Source organism: Mesocricetus auratus, unplaced genomic scaffold (genome assembly GCF_017639785.1).
Source record: "Mesocricetus auratus isolate SY011 unplaced genomic scaffold, BCM_Maur_2.0 Super-Scaffold_100024, whole genome shotgun sequence".
NCBI classification, from domain to species: domain Eukaryota; kingdom Metazoa; phylum Chordata; class Mammalia; order Rodentia; family Cricetidae; genus Mesocricetus; species Mesocricetus auratus.
The window spans coordinates 1,498,231-1,518,435 of NW_024429205.1; the positions used below are offsets into that span (position 1 = coordinate 1,498,231).

General features: G+C 43.8%; 1 protein-coding gene across 3 annotated transcripts in view; it reads left to right on the forward strand.

Annotated features, from left to right (window-relative positions):
* The window catches only part of Sntg2 (syntrophin gamma 2), a 197,876-nt gene that overhangs the window by 99,010 nt on the left and 78,661 nt on the right, over positions 1-20,205 (forward strand). For all 3 annotated transcript variants that reach the window (XM_040730870.1, XM_040730872.1, XM_040730871.1), the window contains exons 7-9: positions 998-1,085; positions 8,172-8,263; positions 17,192-17,319. In XM_040730870.1, the coding sequence (XP_040586804.1) occupies positions 998-1,085; positions 8,172-8,263; positions 17,192-17,319 (308 nt within the window). The remainder of the gene's footprint in view (positions 1-997; positions 1,086-8,171; positions 8,264-17,191; positions 17,320-20,205) is intronic.

The following is a 20,205-nucleotide window of genomic DNA, read 5'->3' on the forward strand; positions in this document are numbered from 1 at the left end:
AGGAAGTATGCGTGAGGCCATGGTCCAGTAGAGGCCTAAGGACATGGTGGAAGAGTCGTGCCATGGAGGTGGCCTAGAGCAGGCTCTATTCAGCACAGAGAAATGTCTGGTCTGTTTAAAAGGTCTGGTCATCTCAAGATCTGTTCGGGTCAGAGGGTGTGATCAGATGCAGCTGAACAGGTAGGTAGTCCTGACCATGAAAGACATAGACAAATGTTGATACTACAGGCCAGAGAACCTTCAACTGTCTCTCTTCACTCTTCAGTCCATTCCCCTGCTCCCCCAAGAGTTTAAACCAATATTCTACACTGTAGTTATCCAAGTAAGAATTGCCGAGGGTGATGTATGAAGAAATTGGAGAGCAGGGAGAATGTGGGAGTTTTGTCAGGAGCATACAGTGGTAAAGTTCAAGGAGACAGTTGATGAGCCTTGGATGGTGAAACTTTGTGACTGCATGCATGATGGGGCCCCAATTGGTCCTAATAGATTTATAGCATGTAGACCAATAGTGTTTTAATAAAATCCACAAAAGCTGACTTTAGGTTCTCTAAGTAATGACATGGATATGAGAAGTGTTACTAAAATCAAACCCACATGAATTTTCTTGAGTTTAAAGTGATACTTGATCTTTGAAATTATGTTTATATCACAGTCACTCATCTGGTGTGTCTTTTGCCAGTGTCTGACATTTGGCTATTTGTACCAGAAAACTGAGTTCTTATGCACAGGATCTTACTTTCTGGTAGGTTACACTATGGGTCATGTCGGCAGCCTTGCCTGGTGAATAAACATGGGTGCTTCGATGTCCACACATCCATAGACAAAGCACAAGCACTCTTAGATACACATAGCCAATTGTCTTTACCCCGTTTTAGTCCTATGGAGTGTCAGTGTCTCAGAAGTAACTCTGACATGAGCAGGAAAGATTGTCAGAAACTTTGTTTTTCACTCTGTCTCATTCTGTGATGGTGAAGGGCTATTCTCACCTTCTGAACAGGTTCATCTTCTGAGAACTGCTGGAGATGATGTTACCATCACTGTTGAGTACCTCAGGGAAGCACCCTCATTTCTGAAGCTCCCATTAGGTAAGTGGAAAGGGGAAAGACTTTAGGGTATTGTGGGATTCTCTTCCTTCCCACATTATTTATCCATGTATCTTGGCACAGTGGGTATAAATTATTTCTCAAGAACATGCTCAGGGAGAAGACTGATTTAGACAGAGGACAACAGGATCCTAAGGTACTCCAGGCATCATAATCAGAAACAACTCTGTGTCTTCCTTCACATGAACTCCCTGCTATTATTTACATTCACACACACACACACATACACACAATCACATACTAACATATTCTCACACATACACTAACATTCATACATGCACACACTCATTTGTACACTAACATGCCCACATGCACACACAAATACCTACACATTTATTCACGTGCATATATGTCGAGTAGTTTGTATCCATAATATCTAGGTTGACCTCATATTAAGTATACAGTCTGGTCATGCTAACGTACACTGCACAGTATCTACCATGATGGGGCAGAGCTTGTGATACTCTCCTGTATTTGACCCAGCTGGACTCTGATAAATGTCAAGCCTAGAAAAGCTCTTGGCTGAGCATTGCTTGTGTCCTTAACTTGTTCTCCATAGATGTCACATTTAACAGAAGGTCCTGCTCTTTCTTTGGATATCAGTGGGCCCTCTTCTGGATGCTGTCCTCTACTTCTAGGACAGATCTGAAAGGCAAGGCTCAGCCTCCATAAAGCTAACTTTCAGCAGCTGCAAGTACAGCAGCAGCTGACAGCAGCAGGAGCCTACTTGGCCTGGGCTAGCTTTTCTTTCCTGTCCTGACTGACTCCTCTCTCCATCTGCTTCTTGCAAGAAAGCGTGGCTCCTTCTCCGTGGTCCATCCCACATGCTCACCTTCCTTCTCTTTCATCATTGTAACCATGCTGTTAGCATCTCCCTGCTTACTATGTAAGTGGCCTGGGGGCTGCTCCCAAGGCTCTGTCAGCTGTGGATCCTGACCATGCATCCATTTCATGCTCTGTCCGAAGAGTCATTAGATTCAGACCTTCCTTCTAGTGTCTTCTCCCTGGGACCCTTGAGCTCATCATCTCCAAGAGACCACAGGGAGTAATCATGATATTCACTATTAGAGAAATGGGGACCCTGTATGCAGACTCATGGATTAAAGTGGATACCTACCCTGTGTTCTTGAAATGGAGGAAGAGCAGTAGGTGACAAGCACTCTTCTACAAGTCACTTAAATAGTGTGGGAAGGACATGACAGGGTGGTTCAAGACTCGGTATTCTACCAGTGCTATCAGGGGAGGTTTGAAATGGAATAAATAAAGGAATTTAATGAGGGGAGGAGCCCTAGACACGCACACAGAGAACAAGAACAGTAGGATGATAAAAGAAGACAAACATAAAACACAATGAGAGAATTATAAGGAGTACTTTTCAGTATTTCCTCTTCTTGACCAATTATACAAACTCAGAGAGTGAAGTCAGGAGCAGGTCTCCGTAGTTGGAAAGCTGAGCCAGGAAATACGTCCCTTTGAATGTAGACAGAAGTTCTCTAACAGGGTGAGAAGTGTAAGTGTGACTAGCAGAGTGGGCTACTGTGATGGCCACTCCCACTGCTATCAATGTGGGACTCATGGATCATCAAGGATAGAAAATGCCTGCCCTCTCTGAAATTCCCCGGGAGGGGAGTTTAAAGATTCTCAGTGCCCCATGGCTAAAACAAAACACTGGGGGGAACAGCCCTTTGGAGGATTTCTGGTTTGTCTGGTCACAGTTGAAGAGATTTCAGTTCATTGTCATTTGACTCTCTTGCTTTGGGCCCAGAGCACCACACCAGGGATGCACGGTAGAGGCAGCTGCTTACATTAGTGGTCAAAAAGCAGAGAGAGAGAGATAAGAAGGTGCCAAGGGTACATCACCTAACTTCTTCCCACTAAGTGCCGCTTCTTTTTCTCTTCTCTCTTTTTTTCTGGACAAAATAAAATATAATACAATAAAGAAAAAAACCCTACCATATTGAAGTTGAGCATGACAACCCAGTGGGGAAAAGAGTCCCAAGAGCAGGGACCAAAGTCAGAGGCCCACTCATTCACACACTCGGGAGTCCCATAAAAATGCTAAGCTAAAAGCTACACTATATATGTAGAGGACCTGGTGACAGACCTATGCAGTCCCTATGCTTGGTGCTCCAGTCTCTGTGGGCCCATATGCACCTTGCTTATCTGATTCAGAGAGCCTTGTCCTCCTGGTGTCCTCCGTGCCTCTGGCTCTTACACTCTTCCTGCCTACACTCTCATGGAGTTCCCTAAGCTCTGAGCAGAGGTATTTGATGAACACCTCCCTTTAGATATCGTCTGCATGAGTGCCACATTCTATCAGATCCTCTGCCTACCAGTAATGCTGCAGGCTGAGACTAAGCCTTTTAGTGTGTGGTCTTTGAAGCACATGTATCCAACCTACATAAGGATGCTGGGAATCTCCTAATTGGAAGTGATGGGAGCTTGTAATACTGTGTAAAAGGGAGGCTGTACCCAACCCCCAGCACTGTTCCCCAGGATATGATTTGTGGCAGTGTTAAATTTCTTTTCCATTTTATTCTTGCAAAGTAGAGTCTCATCTATAGCATCCTGCCTCCAGGTGAGTGTCTTTCACCTGCTTCATGGGCATAACTTTGTGTTCTGAGTGTGCCTTTGTACTGAGATTGAAAGTCAGGGGTAGTTATAGCCTGGCCCAATAGACAGCAGGAACCACATAGACAACAACAGAACACTTACATAGCTCTCCCTACCTTCCCTCAAAGGTCAATAACATTTCTTGAGAAAGAGATGGTGAGTGTTTGGTGTCTGCTAACACTTGTAGAACTGGCAGCCACAAGGATCTCAACATCTGTTTCTTGAAAAGGAAAGGTGAGCATGACTCTGAAGCTGCTGTTTCCCTCCAAACTCTTGAAACCCAGAAACCTTACAGTACTTCTATTCACAGGCTTGACTGGAATCTGAGTGTTTGGCCCATAGCTTTCTGCTATCTAGGGACTTCTGTGAGCCTTCTTACTGAGGGCCTGTGCAGAGCCTAGGCATTGTGGCTACTCAGGGACAATGCAGAGAGCTCCAGGGATAGACGCCGAGTTCTCCATTAATTCTAGAGATGTGCATTCTCCTTTTATTTGGTTCTTTACAACCTAAAACAGTTCAATCCCAGTATCTATAAAAATTTAAACACAAGGGCCATAATCATTTCATAAATCCATGCAAAATGGCCTCTGATGAATACACATCACTGAGGTAAAATTGCTTCTGCCTGAGTGGATTCTGTTGGGTTGCTTGTTTGTCTGAAGCAACATCTGCCCCACAGAGGTGATTGCTGATCTAGAAAAACATAACAACAGTAGAGAAAAATGTCCACTTCAGCATTTTTAAATTGATATTAATGGGAAAATAAATAGCCAGTGGGACTGAGTGAACAGACCTGTGTATTTTTTTCAGAATCTCAGACACTTGGCATTTTTATACAGATAGACCTTGCACATTGCTATGGTAGTTCACTGTGTTATACACCATCACTACTGATTACATTTCTTGACATTCCGCTACTCAGAGGAGGTCCCCCACAAGCTAGCATTCAGCCCCTATTCTGCTCCCCCAGCCACTAAAAGTCACTGCTTTCTGCCTCTGTGGATTTGCCTTTTCTGGAAATGTGTATCAGTGTACTCATACAGTGTGTGACCTTGGCTGGCTGTTCCTTCCACATACCATGACGTTTTCAAAGTTCACTGGTGAGGTAGCATGCATCTGCCACAGCTGCATAACTCTGCTTTATATGGTTGTAGGGCCTTGCTCCATCCACTCTTCAGCTAACGAACACTTGCTTCTATTTCTGGGCTGTTATGAATATGCTGCTGCTAACATTCATCAACAGGCTTTGTTTGGACATCTTTGTTATGTCTCTACCTAGAGAAGGGAATTCTGGGCCCTATGATATTGCCATATTTAGCTTAGAGCATCTTCCAGAATGTTTCCTTCTGTGGCTCTGCTGTCTGGACTCTAGCCAAAGTAGCCATAGAGCTTTATAGACTATAGTACAGTCCTTGAAGGAAAGAGTTTTGTAACTATCGATTGTATGTATTTTCCTTTTGTTTTTTTATAACAACTATTTATCCAATTAACAATTGCTGGAAGAAGAGACAGATACCCACAGCTAAACACTGAACTGAAATCCTGGAACCCAGTGACATAGATGGAGGAGTGATGAGCAAAGGGGTAAAGACCATGATGGTGAAACCCACAAAGACAGCTGACTGGATAAGGGGGAGCTCTTGAATCCCAGACTGATGCCTGAGAGGCCAATAGGAGACTGATCCATGAACGTAGTGCCAGGGAGGAGGCCACAGAAATCACTGGAGCCTTGGGTAGTAGATCAGTGTTCACCATGGTTTATGAATGATCTTTTGGAGCCCATCCCACATGGAGGGATGCTCTCTCAGCCTAGACACATGGGGAAGGGCCTAGGTCCTGCCCAAGATGAAATGACAGACTTTAGAGATCCCCCCAAGGAGGGTCTCACCCTCCCTGGGGAATGATGTGGGGATTAGGTGGGGGGCTGGGGAGGCTGGTGGAGGGACAAGGGAGGAGGGGTGGGAGAGGGAGCTGGGATTGACATGTGAAACATTCACGTTTCTGATTTAAATAAAAACATATATTGAGAAAAAACAATTGCTAATACTGGGTTGGGTGATAGCTTAGGCAATAAAGTACTTGTCTTGAAAACATTGTTCAGGACCTACATATAAACAGCTAGGCATTGAGAGACACAGTTATGATCCCATTTCAGAAGAAGCAGAGAAATGAGGCTTCCTGGGCCTACCTAGCCTACTTCGTGGGCTTCAAGCCAGTGAGAGGACCCAACTCAAAATACAAGATGGAGATTGCCTGAGGAAAGGTGGATGAAGTTATCCTCTGACTTCAAAACCTACATGGATACATGTACATGTACCTCTCCACACACATGCACCTTCTCACAGAGGAGCATGTTCCCCCTACACACACACACATAAATGGATGATCTGGTGAAGCTATTTTGGGGATACAGAAGAAAAACTGACAGTTACTGAGAAATTAATGAATTTCTACAATGAATCCAATGTCTACAAAAGACTATCAATTTTAAATTTCTGCACTTACTACCCATTGCTTCTTCAGACATGTGTTTATGGTGGCATTTATCATGTGTCACCCAGAGCAACAGCATTACCTTAGGGATTTAGGGGTATACAGGCGGTTCAAAATGTTTTCATCTTTCTTACAAATAATGACAAGTTGGTTCTGTATATAAATGAAAGACTTTGTAAAGCATTGCATGGACTATCCTAAAGTGTACATGAAATGCTAAAAACAAGACCAACAACAATAACAACAAAATATTAAGTGCTATTGCAAAAAACAGCACTCTGTAATATACAGTAACAAAAGCCTGAGCTGGGATAGAGTCCACTAGGCAACAACTGTATGTATCTGGGGTACTAAATGAGCAGAGAAATGCTCACTTGTCAGTGTGGTTTATTCAAATAAACACATAGAGTTCTTGTGTCTCCCAGACCACATAAGAATATGGTGAAGTGCTTTATAGTCCTTGTCCTAACAGATACGGCGTAGATGGGAAAGGGGGCACTGACTTCCTGGGGTATGCATGTCGGGAAGTGCACAGGTAGACTGGAGATGAGCAGTCAGCCTCTGAGCCTTTTTTGTCACTAGGCACCCCATGTCCGTGTGCACTGAGGAGGGCTGACGGTTTACTACACACAGTCCCAGGGATGAGATGACATGATCAAGTACTGACATGCAGTATGGTGCCACCAAGTTCTTGGTTCCCTTCTCCCTGTGTTTTCCTGCAGGTGGCTGGTGGGGAGAGGACTTGCCTCCCTGTTTCCTTTTCTTGATAGCGTTACATAATCACCACGATTTGCAGCTAGTCTGCCACTGCGTTGTCCTCAGAACTTCTGCTTGCTTTCCAAAGGCTCAGAAGGCCTAATCTCAGGGGCGTCTCTCTGCTCCTGGATTCTAGAGGGTTTCCTATGTGCTGCCAGATGTTCATTCTCTATGGGAGTCTGGTCATCAGGCAGTGGTGTTTAGCTGTCTGCCCTTATAAGACATTACCACAAAAATGGAAGAAGTGACACACTGGGTCTGCCCACACTTACTGTCTGCAGAAAACAGTGGGGCTGGGAGTAGTCACAGAATACAGTCTTTTTCTTAGAGTGACCCTCGAGACCTTGAGTGAATGGCCTGAAGCCTTGGGAATGGCCTCAAGCTTCCCTTAACAATTCGTAATGAAACTACTAGTTTAACTTGATTGTTGAGTTTGTGTGAAAGCCGGTCGCAGGGTTGATTTTAAAGGGAGCTGCAGTAATTGAACACTTGTTGTCTCTGGACTGGGTCAAATGTGCTGGGAACCGCCTTTACATGTTATCCCCGAGAAAACCTTTTGAGTCAGATCATCTCCCATAAGAGCGGGTGGCTTAGCTGCCAAAAGACACAGCAGGAAACTCTATCAGCCACCCAATCTGGAAAGCAGGGCTGGTTACTGCCGGTACACATGCTACATTTATTTTTTTCTTTTTATACAAGCGAATTCATTGCATTTGTAAATAATACACAAATGAATTTTATCTCAGTTCTTAAAAGCTGGGAAGTGTGACCAATGTAGGGTTACCCATTCTTTGCTTGCATTGTCTACATTTTCATGCTGCCTGTCTGTAGCACTGACAGACCCAAATGCCATCCACCAATCAGCAACTCTGAGAGAATATGTCATAATAATGGAGTCAGGCGAGAGGCTGCAAGGGCACATGGTCCTATTGTAGACACAGCCCTGCTCTGCACCCTGATAGTGCTTTGTAACACGCCTGGCAAGTGGTTGCATTAGGATCACTGATGGGATGGCCAGGTTCTAGGAAAGGAGGGGAACCTCTGGCTAATAAAGTAGGCCAGAGAGTCACCCCCAAACATCTCTGAGAGGGGCCTCGCAATGGACTGCCGGTCCTAGTAGCGTGCTTAGCTATCTTGCAGTCATATGGTCACACGTGATGTAGCTGACAACCACATCTGGAATGAATGCCTTTCGTTTTGTTTCAGGGTCCCCCGGGCCATCCAGTGACCACAGCAGCAGGGCCTCGTCGCCTCTCTTTGACAGTGGCCTGCACCTGAATGGACACTGCAGCCACACAGTAAGCACGTGCAATCCCCTGACCTCATAATTTGGGAACCTCAGTCCCAAGGGCCCAGGGTTGAGGGGGAAATTGTCCATGATCCAGCAGACGCACATGCAGATATTCTGGAAGAAACGATGAAATGGGAATTAATCAGTTCCATTGAAATTTACTCCCATGTGGTGTCTTTGTCCTAATACCCACTAAGACACCTTAAACCAGTGGTTCATAATCGCAGGGAAAGCACTATTCTTCATTTTGAGGTAGGATCCAACGTAGCCTCTGGGTTTCAGACACCCTTACCAATAGGGTCTCAAGTTGTTTTTAGGAGAGTACCAGAAGACTCACATGAAAGAGGAACAGTGAGGATTTATTCAAAATTCATAGAAAACACCACGGAAGCGTTAGCATTGTATATTTGCCATGAGACTTAATCCTGTGCCTCCCCTCCCCTAACCTAAGACCTCAGAACTGACTGCAGCCACCAGCGCCTGCTACCCTGGGTCTGCCTCCTAATGCAGGGACCAGCTTCACTCTGGGTAGGTGGGTTTATTATCCACATAGACCTTGGTGGAGAAGTAGAATCTTAGCATCCCTCAGTTGCTTTTAAAGTGTCTTTATAATAGATCCTTTCCCACCTTCACATTCAGGTAGAACTCCGGGGGGAAAAGATTCATGTTTGTTCATGTAGTTACGACATACCGCAATTTCTTGCTCTAACAGATTAAATGATCTTTAGTAATTTAAAATTTGGCTTATGTAACTAACAAAAAATGAGCCACATACTCACAAGCCTTGGGTCCGTAGACAAGCAGCATCCTGATTTTCACAGCCATCACTTGAGTTTAAAAAAAATTAGTTTTGAGCCAGCCACAACAGCACAGCTATCATCTTACCTACTCAGAAACAGAGACAGAATATCAATTGAGCTTGGGAGTTTGAAAAAGCCAGTCTGGGTAACATATTGACAGTCAGTTGACACAAGTCAGCAGAGGAAAGCAAATGGCTCTAGTGACTGTTGTCCTGTATTACCCTAGATACAGGCATCATTGATGAGCTGATGATACTCGCAGTTCCGTATTTGCATCATTGATGAAGAGCCATTTTCTGCTCTCACAGTAGAAGGCCCATTACTGTCTGCAGAGCACTTATACTGTAGACCTCACTTTCGGCGCTTTTACACTTTGCTCTTTGACAAAGGACCTGAGGTAGACATCTTAGTCCTGCTTCCCGAAAGATGCACCTGAAGGTACCCAGCTAGGAGCATGGGAAGGCATGGCTGGTGCCCACTGGGGGCATTGAATCACAAAAGAAGGAATAGGTGAGCTACGGCTGACCGTGGCGTGGTGGCGTGATTATTACATGTAACAAGACAATAAAACCAGGAGGCGTATAACCGCTGTTGTAAAATTTACCATAACACAGTCACCAACACTGAGAGAAAAGTGACAAGATTGACGGAGTGATGGCATGCCTTTTCCCTGAAATGAAGCAGGGAATCTCTGTTTTCACAATAAGAGATATGTAAGATCTACTAGGAATAGTTCTTCTAAAGGGGGCTGCAGAGCATCAGTCAAAATAACCCATCATCTCTGACATCAAATAGTTACCCTAAATTACATACTGACAGCAATCTTCATTACCTGGTTATTAAAAAGTGCTTTCTTAAAAAAAACTTTTTCCTCCTAAACTGGGGAAGTCGGTGCAAATTTTTACAGCTAGCTGCATCTCGTCTCTCATCCTTACACCTCTGCATCCTGAAAACTATTTGTTTGTAAGTCTCTTTTTGAAGAAGTCCATATTTTATTTGTCCTGAGATTCACCCTGAAATGTGACTATACTTTATCTATATTTGGATCTTGCTGGAAAAAATACTTCCCTCATACTACATTCAAATCTGGACTTGCTTTTTTTTTTTTTTAGCAAACACAGATGATGTATATCTTTCTCCCCCCCCCATAAGATGAGACCTATTTATAAAAGTCAGTTAGACAATTATACTCTAAACAGTTTTATTAATTACTTTTCTCTGCACTGTGGCAAAATACCTCAGAGAGGATTTATTTGGATTGCAGTTTCGGAGGGTTTTCAACCCATCATGATGGGAAGGCAAGGAGGAGTTTGTGGTAGCTGGCTGCTTATACCATAATAGAGCAGAGACTGTAGGCCAGAGCCTGAAATGCAGCCCTCCAACTCTTCGCTGACCCCCTTACCCAGCAAGGCCCCACCTCTTAAAGATTCCAGGTCCTTCATAACGGTCCAGAGGCTAGGGACTCAGCGTTTAAAATGGAACCCTATGGGAGACATTTCATATTTAACCTACAGCATAGATTCACATTTAAAATCACTGCAATTTTTATTTAAGGCCCATATTTTAATAAGGTAAGGCCCTTTTCCAAAATCTGTGTTGTTTGGAGAAGTAGAGTGCAGATGTCCAGTCCGCTGAGCCACCCTTTCACAGCCGTCCTCTGCATTTTGAGCATCCTCTGGGCATCAGACGTGGGGGCAGCTCCCTGTAACTTCCAGAGCTTCCTGTTTTCTCATCTCTGTTGTGAATACATGGGTGCAATTATGTTTGAACCGATTCCAATTCCTCCAGCTGTTAAAATCACCTTTAATACCACATTCTCCAGCTTGTTTCCTGTTCTGCAGGGTTTTCCCCGGAAAATAACAGGCACTGGGATGGTTATGAGTGTGTATGTGTGTAGTGTGTGTGTGTGTGTGTGTGTGTGTGTGTGTGTGTGTGTGTGTGTGTGTGTGTTGGGGGTGGGGCAATTGCCTATGGTGGTAATTCAGAATGAAATTGTATATCTTGACTCAGAATATCCTGGCCTGACTCTTCTCTGTCCAGTTGTGCCTCTACAGAAGGGGAACGATATCACAAACTCACTGATCTCAGGAATGCAGGGAGGAACTATCAGACTTACCTCTCCTGTATCCTCACCCCCACATAGGAAGAGAGGAGGAGGGTCCCGTCCTGGACCGGAGGTTTGTGCTTGCTGTATGTTTTGCAGCATAGGTGCCCTGAAGTACTGTTTGCTAACCTAGCACCCTGCTGTCATCCAGGAAAGCTTAGGGTCTGCACACTGTTCTTTGGCAGAGCTGCCACGGCATAAGTAGACAGCTTTTGTGCCAAGCAATTTCCTGTGCTGGCCCATGTGAAGTAACCCTTCATGGAGGCAGAGGAGGCGGGAAGGGGCAGTGCCCATCTGGGAGAGAGGCCTGCTCTATGAGGCAGCTGCTCAGGGTTAATGTCTAGGAGCAGAAGCCCAAGTAATAGAGAGCTGGGGCTCATCTTCCAAGGACCCTACAGAGAAGGGAGTATGGGTATTCCTTCTTCCATGAGCACGGTGTACTTTAAATGGTGGTTCTCTGGCCTGAAATGCGGAATGTGGCAAGCTCTCTGTTGCCACTGGGGAACTGCTGTGGAGTTGTCTTGGGTTGATGGAAGTTCCTGCCTGGTATAAAAAGCAAGAATTAAGCTTATTTTTGTTCACCGCATTTAGAAGTGGGCTTTGGTTACCTTTTAAGGTTTAGATATGGCACATCCCTCCAAACAGTCATCTGTCAAAGGAGGGTCCCCAGATGCTGGATCCAGTCAGTCAAAGGTGGTTTGATCATCACCTGCTAAATGTGTTAGTCTGCTGATAGAGTAGTCATATGATGATAATATTGGAAGGCGGTAGACACCACAAGGTGAAGTCTGGTTGAAAGTGGTAGCCATGACACTGGAGGGGGTATATCTTATCCTGGCCCCTTCCTATTGCTCACTCAGCTTCCAGGCTACCCTAAGGTCAGAAGCTCTCTCCCACATTCCTGTCTGAATGTGAAATAACTCTGACACACTCAGTGTTTGGATACTTGGTCCCCAGATGGCGGCATTGTTTGAGGCAGTTGTGGAACCTTTCTTTAAATAGCTGGCAGACACAGGTCTGTGCAGTTCCAACCGGGTAACCGCTGGGTGCAAAGGGCCTGCTGTTCTAGTGCAAGCTGTGACTGCCACCATGCTTTCTCCAACATCGTGGGCTGTATGCTCTCAAGCTGTGGGCCAGAATGAGTCTGCCCTCCTTTAAGCTGTCAGGTATTTCTCACAGCTATGAGGAGAGTAGCAGGTAAACAACACCTTGGTCTTCCCCTGTAGCATCTCAGCCCCTCGGTCAGGCCCACAGCATGGAGCCAGCCATGAGCCATAAGCTCTGAAACAGCTGGAGTGAATTACTCCCTCTTTTTTCCTGGGGGGTTTTATCACAGCAATAGCGACACACCTCTCAGCTGTGGGGAAGAAACCTGAGCATTTTTTGTGCCTCCTTAGTCGTCTTCTGCAGCAGAGCATAATGAGAATTTACTGAGGCAGGTGGGGATGGCAGCAAACCCACCGTTCACAGCATGTTTCTACTCCAATTGTGGTTTACAGTGTAAACTCCTCTAAATACCTCTGAGGACAGGAGAGCCTTTGTCAAGACCTTGACCTTGCAGTCAGTCTGTCTTTTGTTTTTCTGAGCCCTTGGATGCGGACTATAGGTGTGGGGACTCTGGATACGTTGGGCCCTGAAACCCCTCCTCCTAGGCTGTCCTTCCACCAGTGAGGAGGGGATGGGAGGAGCCAGGTATCCAAGGAGCCAGGCATGAGGAGGACCAGGTTGCAAAGAGCCAATGTTGATGGAGTAAGGTTTCACAGGCCAGGTGTGTACAGGGTCAGGCATGCACGGAGGTTGGTGTCCACAGGACAACGTATGCACAGAGCTAGGACCCACGGGGCAGGAATCCTGACAGCTGCCTGACTCTTCTATGTCAGTACATGTTTTTGAAGTTTATTTTTTTTTCTTCAAATCTAGTAGAACAGGATTGTCCACTCTCTTCAATTTTTTTAATCGCACATTATTCTCTCTTTGTCAGATGCTATAGCCCAGAAAATAAGGAGTGGGCACAGCTAGAGCAGGCTGTGCACGTGTAAAACATAGGAAGGATACAAGCTGCTCATAACGCAGTGGGCGTCTCCTCTGTCGCTTACTATGGGCTTCCCTGCCAGACCTTAGACACTGTCAGCAGTAAACTTGCACAGACACAAGATACAGTGGCACTTGTGACTTCTCACAGAAATCTTTTAAAAGCAGTTTTCAGGTACTTATAGATGACAGCTCCCTCCAAGGAGAGAGTCGGCCAAGCCCCTTTGGGAATGGCACTAGCCACGCGCACACGGATACTGTCTGGAGGCTTTCACTTTCAATCAGGGCTTTCCTGGGGGCATCGGTTTTTCTCTCCTCTGGTCAAATATTGCTCTTTTTTATTATGTTTGTGCAGTTTTGTTCTCTGAAATCACATTACCAAGGGCTCACAGCCCCAGCAGGATTTGTGAAGATGGAAATTGCAAGCTGAGACCCACAGGCAGGTTTTATCTGCTGAGCAGCCATTATTATTTTAAATTGAACATGAAGTGTTCACACAGCTAGAAACAGACTCTTGTCCTAGGTTTAGTGATTGTGTGTTGATCAAAGCGTTCTTTAAAAACTGAAATCATTCTAGGGTTACCTACAAACAACATTGAGATACGGCAGCACTCTATGATGAGTTTCATGCCAGAAACACACCACACCACACCAAAAGCTGTGTTGGGATATCTTGTTTGCATTCAAACTGACACTTTGCATGGCCTCTTCTTACTAATCTCTACTGAGCAATGAGTTTTATTGCATGTTACATCAGAGTATCCATGATCCATACCTTTAGCAAGTCCTCGGGTACTTTCCAGGTGCTTTTAAAAATTGATATCACAGAGATGAACTTTATATAGCAAGAAGTCACAAACTGTGCTCAGGCGAAGCAAGGGCAGGACACGAGTTAACTGACAAGGCCCTAGATGTCACCTCGCTCTACCTGCTTGTTGTGGTTTTACCAGCCAGACCTCGGGAAGCATCGCTTGATGCTCATCTCCAAGGTGAAATCATTTTAAACAGTGTTAAGCACTGCATTTCATTCCACTGAGTGGAAAGTCGAGTCAAAATTTGTTTACAAAATTATGTCAATGCTATGCTAACGTACATTTATGCAGCTCACAAACATGGGAAGTTGAAGGCCAACAGATCAAGGTATAAGAGGAGTAGAGGATCCCACCTGGAGTGACAACTGCACCCAAACCGCATTCCATGGTGCTGGACTAAACTGGTGTCAGGGTGACCTGGATACCGAAACAGTCCAGGGTCACATTATTATTGAAACTGGACTGGGGGTTTTGTCTTTGAGAAATTGCCTACGTGACTTATATGCACAGTGAGGCTTTTAAGCCAATAGGCTACATGTTGTCAGACACAGACATGGCAATCTAAATGGCCAACCTAGGCTTCCTATGTAGCACCATTCTCAGACAAGAAAATTCCAAGTGACAGGAGGCAGCAGTTATAAAAGCATTAAGCTGGATAAAGCAAGGCCTTTGCTTTCAAGCAACAAGAACCTGATGATTGAAGACTGCCAACCCTGACAGCAAGGCGGGTTACAGGAAAGCACCCCTCTAGGAGTCTGTGTTAGGACAATGGGAAAGAAACAATGAGCTATTCTTCCGACTTCAAAGGCAAGGGGACAGGTGCAGATTCTGGCTTAGCTGGACTCTGTGACAAAGCAGAAATAATCTACCAGGTTACAAGAGAAACCCAGGAGAGCCAGGATCTCCATATCTAGCAGAACCCTCAGACAAACACACAGGGGAAAGGCTGCTTAGGGCAAATGTCCAGAAGGGAACCAAGAGGTCAGAGACAGACACAGATGCTAGCTGTCAAGCTCAGTGATTTCGAGGTTCCCCGAGTGGAGGTGCAGTTGACTCTCTGGACATCCAGATGCATATCCAGAGAGGTGACACCTCAGACACTTACATGTTACCTCTCTCATCACAGTTGCAGAATGCCTCAGGAGGTCTCACAATGTCACATCTTCTGATGTGGTATTTTGGTGTCAGCATTTACCCCCCCCCCCGTAGATAAGTATCTCTCAACTGCTTATAGAAGCCACTGTCTCAGGATGAAGGGCATGCCTTTGCCAACAAGAAGGCAGGTTCAGGGAACTATCTCATCTAATACTCAGTGGCTGGTTCAGCCTGATGCAGTTGGACATGAGGCTTGTAGGAACTGAGCCTAAAGAATCGTAACTATCAACACAATTTTCAGTACGACGTATTGTTGGGGTGAGAATAAAGTTTAAAATATTTTAGTTAATCCATATTGCTATAAAGAAAAACACATTTCTAACAGTTACTATTCTTGTTAGCACATTCTTCTTTTCACCAACAGAACCTGTTTCCTATTTCCTGAATAACTATGGAGCACTGTAGCTGATTGAGAATGCACAACAGGAAGTCTGGCAGGGCCCCTCTGCTGTGTGACTCTTTTGGAAACAATGCACGGAGGCAAATCCGATTGTTCCTTCATAATTATTGTCTCACAGCTGCTGTGTCTGGTTTTTGTGAATGTCCTGGTCATCCCTTTTTTTTAAATAAAGTGTCTTATTCATTAAATAATCTGCAAGTTAGGAATGGTTGCTTAGTGTAGCTGACCTCAGAGGTCATTCAGAGTCTGGTCTTCTGGAGGGTGCCCACTCAACTAACACCTATCCTCACCAGGTCCCTGGGGTTTTGGGAGATTCCTTGCTGCCTGTCAGAAGTGCCCAAGGGTGAGCTTCCAAAAAAGTTGTCATTCGTATTGATCAATGAGGCACCCATGCCCAAGGCCTACGCTACAGGGGAGAACGAACCAGGGGAATTAGACTTTTTCTACAAGCTCACAGCCTTTCTTCCTGTTGGCAGAGTTTTTATATCCTCTCCACATCCCCAAGGATATACCTCTTCAGCTTCAGGTCTGGGCAACTGGACCAAGTAACCTCACCAAAACCAGACCTGTATGATGAGGCTCTTAGCTCAGGTTCCAGTGTGAACCTCAAGACAGATCTTCACGTGAACATATGAGACCAATGGAGAAGCCATATTTCTCTTACTTGACACAGGATATGGGCCAGGTTGATTACAATAAGACACTCTTCAGAGAAGAAAGATAGTGAGAAAGCAGAATTTCCCCACTCCATAGTGACTCTACACTGGGCATACATGACCAGGTCCTGGATTAGAGTGTGTCCCTACCTTTGAGAGTTCTGCTCATAAGCCTCAGATCTGGTCCTGGACACCATGGCTAAGTGGCTTTTCTAGCTTCCTACCCTCTCTAAACCCAGGGACTTGATTATTTTGTTGTTTATTCTCTTTGTAGCAGATTCCATGGTTCTTTTAAAACTTGTGTTATAAAGGCATTTTATGAGTCAACTTTTACCATTTCATTAGACAAAGTTTTGTCACAGTTCCGTTCAAAAGTACCTGATGTCTGAGGTTAAAAGTCATGACCTTTAGGATCTCCAAAGCCTAAAAATTAAGATGAAAGAGCTGTAGTCACCCTCTTAGGAACTGTGCCCCTCTCAGGTCAAGAAGAGGTATGACTTCCCATCTTTCTGAGTATCTAATAAAGAAACTCAAGATCTGATCTTGGTCTAGAAATACATCTCATAGATGGGATTCATTTGCCATCAATAGAAGCCAATTCCATTTTGTCCACATTAATGGGCCTCTGACATTCATCAGTTCGGCTAGTTTTGAACTACTTTCCCGTAAGGTTTTTAAGTTAAGTTCTGTTGTAACTGTGAGGTTTTCCTCCAAATGCATTTCTCTCTGACCTCTCTTTTAGCTTTCTTCCCTTTTTTGCAAAATAAAATAATGTTTAAAACATATTTTTAAAGCTTTTATATTCAAACATAGGAGCTGCATTCTGCCTGGCTCTCTGAGAAGTGATCTTGTATGCTTTCATCAGTTGGAGTGGGCTAATCTGAGTTTTGCGGGATGGCTGCCTCAGTCATAAGTCTCTCCAGAGAACAGTGCTCTGACTGGTCCTGTGTTGACTGACTCTTGCTTATTTTGCACAGGCTCCATCATCACCTTCCTCACCCATAGCTAATGAACCAAAGTATGAGAAGCGCTGGCTAGACACCTTGTCAGTCCCTTTGTCCATGGCTCGGATCTCCAGGTACAAGGCTGGAACAGAAAAGCTCAGGTATGTGACCAGTGTTGGGAGTGGGAAAACTGGTGAACCTGGCACAGGAGGGAAAGGCAGTGAACTCAGCACTGTGGGAAAGTCTGGCTCACCCCTCAGTCTGCCAATTCCAGCCACAGCTTCAGTGTCTGACCACACTGTTGTCAAGCACAGGCATTGTCTCTGCAGGGTAGCATTTGAGGAAGTATTGAAGACCACAAGGAAAGGGATACAGAAGCAGTTGTAGTGGCTGATCTTTATTTTATTTATTTTAAGTAGGAACTGTTCTACCTTCTAGCAAGAGCAATTGTCATTGCTTAGGAAATAGTCCAAAAAGAAGAAACTCTGTCTTCAGCTTTAAGTACCAACAGAAGAGGTTCAATTATAAAAGATTGTATAGTTTTCTAAAATGCAAATAGACATTGAAAAGTCATTTGAACTTGGTGATCTTCATTTTCTCCATTAATAAAGTAAGAGGGTTAGGTCAGCTCCTGTGTTCAAAAATGGAATCCCTGTTAACAATGTAGTTTCAAGATGTATCTGTGAAAGCTCATGCACCAGTCTGAGAGGCCTGGGATCCCTGCTTGAGTTTTTACAGAAGCCAGAGATAGGGAACAGTGACCTGCCTACCATCTTCAGTTAGAAAAGGCATAGTATAAACACCTTGTTTTAAATTGAACCTTAATGTGTCACAAAATATGTGTGCATGGTTGTACCATTTAATATGTGGCATGAGTACCATGCGTGTATGAAGTTGTACTGTGTGATGAGCGGTATGAGCATATGTGTGTTCTCAGGCTTCTTTTTTAAAGATACATAGTGATCTATGTCTTTTTGGGGTACAGAGTATTTCACAAACAGTACATGATGACTGAATCAGGATAATTTTTTTCAAGATTTGTTGATGTTGTTGTTGTTGTTAGGAAGGGAGAGATGGCTTAGTGGTTAAGAACCTATACTGCTAATCCAGAGGACTTAAGTTTGGTCCCCAGTACCCACATAGTATTTTATAACCACCTGTAACTCCAGCTCCATGGAATCCAACACCATCTTCTGGTTTCCACAACAGCTGTGTTTACATGCACATGTCCCCAGACTTCAGGTGCTCATTTAAAATAAAAATAAATCTTTTCTTTATTTGGGAGGTGTGCAAGCAAACAGGTGTAGGTATCAGCAGAGGCCAGAAGAGGGTGCCAGATCTTCTGGACCAGGCATTGCAGCTGGTTGCTAGCATCTAATGTAGCTGCTTTTCGTAGTGTGGACATTTGATATTAATATTCCTAATCCATGAAAACTCAGTGTAACTACATATATTTGTTACTTCTTTAATTACCTTCATCAGTGTTTTGTCGCTTTCAGTGATTAGATGCTGAACTTCCTTGAATTTCTCCTATTTTATTATTTTGCAAAGGGGATTGTTTCTTTAATTCATTTTTGTATAGTTTGTTCCCAGTGTTCAGAAACACTACTGATTTATGCATGCTGATTTTGTATCTTCTAGTTGTAATGAGCCCACATGTCAATTTGAATGGCTTGTTTATATGTGTTTATGAAGTCTTTGTGGTGTTTTCTGCATAGAAGATCAAGTCATCAACAGAGACAATTTCATTTCTTCCTTTCCTATACATATGTGTAGGTTTTCCTTTCTCTTGCCTACTTGCTGTTTAGTATCCAGTACTGTGCCAAATAGAAGCAGTAAGAATAGGCATGCTTCTCTTATTCCCAATTACAGAGGAAGTATTCATCATTTCATCACTGAGTATAATGTGTGCTATGGCTTTTCTTTTTTAATACTCCTTGGTTTTGTTGGGGTATAATCCATGCATAATTTTTTGAGATTTTTTTTTAATGAGATGGTGTTGAATTTTGTCAAATGTTTCTTCTGTATCCTTTGAAATGATCATGTGATTTTTACCCTTCATTCTCTTGGTGCAATGTGCCATGTTTATTGTTTGTACTTAATAATACTTCCATCTCAAGGACAAATTCCAGTTGGTCACATGAATGATCATTTAATTATCCTGTTGAATGTATTGGTTAATGTGCATGTGTTCTTCATACTAGTGTTTGCTTGTAGTGTCTTTGTCTGGTTTTGGGGTCAGACAGAGTAAATGATAGTCTTTTGAAATTACCTTAGATGTGTTCTGTCTTCTTTGATTCTTTGGAAGAGTTTGTGAAGCGTTGGTATTGTTTCTTCTTTGAATGCTTTATAGAACTCAGTAATGCGACCAGGTCCTCACATTTTCTTTGATGAGGATCAGAACTCTTGACCCAGCCTCCATAATGACTCACTAAGACTTTCTGCCTCTCTGATTCAGTCTTAGTCATTTGTGTGCTACTTGGAACTTATTTTTTAATGTTATCTTAATATTCTAGATTATCCAAATAATTGGTATAAATTGTTCCCAGTTGCCATAGATGATCCTTTTGGTTCCTATAGAGCATTTCAATATCTTCTTGTTCATTTATGTTTTGAGATTTCTCTCTTTTTTAATCTTTCTAAATTTGTATCAATTTTATCTTTTCAAAGAATTGACTTCTAGTTGTATTATACTTTCAGTTGCCTTTATTTACTTCTTGTCTGTTTTGATTGTTCTTGTCTATTTGGGGGGAGAAATATACACACACAAATACACATACATGCCCACATACAAATGCACACACGCGTGTGTACCCATATATACCCACAAACAGTTTCAGTTCATCTTCTATGTGAATTGAGACCAGTGTGTCTGTACAAAGAACTGTAGTGGCGGGGCGGGGTGGACGGAGTGATCGTGTATGTGTGTGTGTGTGTGTGTGTGTGTGTGTGTGTGTGTGTGTGTGTGTGTGTTACAAAGGGGAAAGGGAATTTATTGGGTTGGCTCACACAGTGGGGACAGGATAGTCCAGTGCCTGCCTGAACAC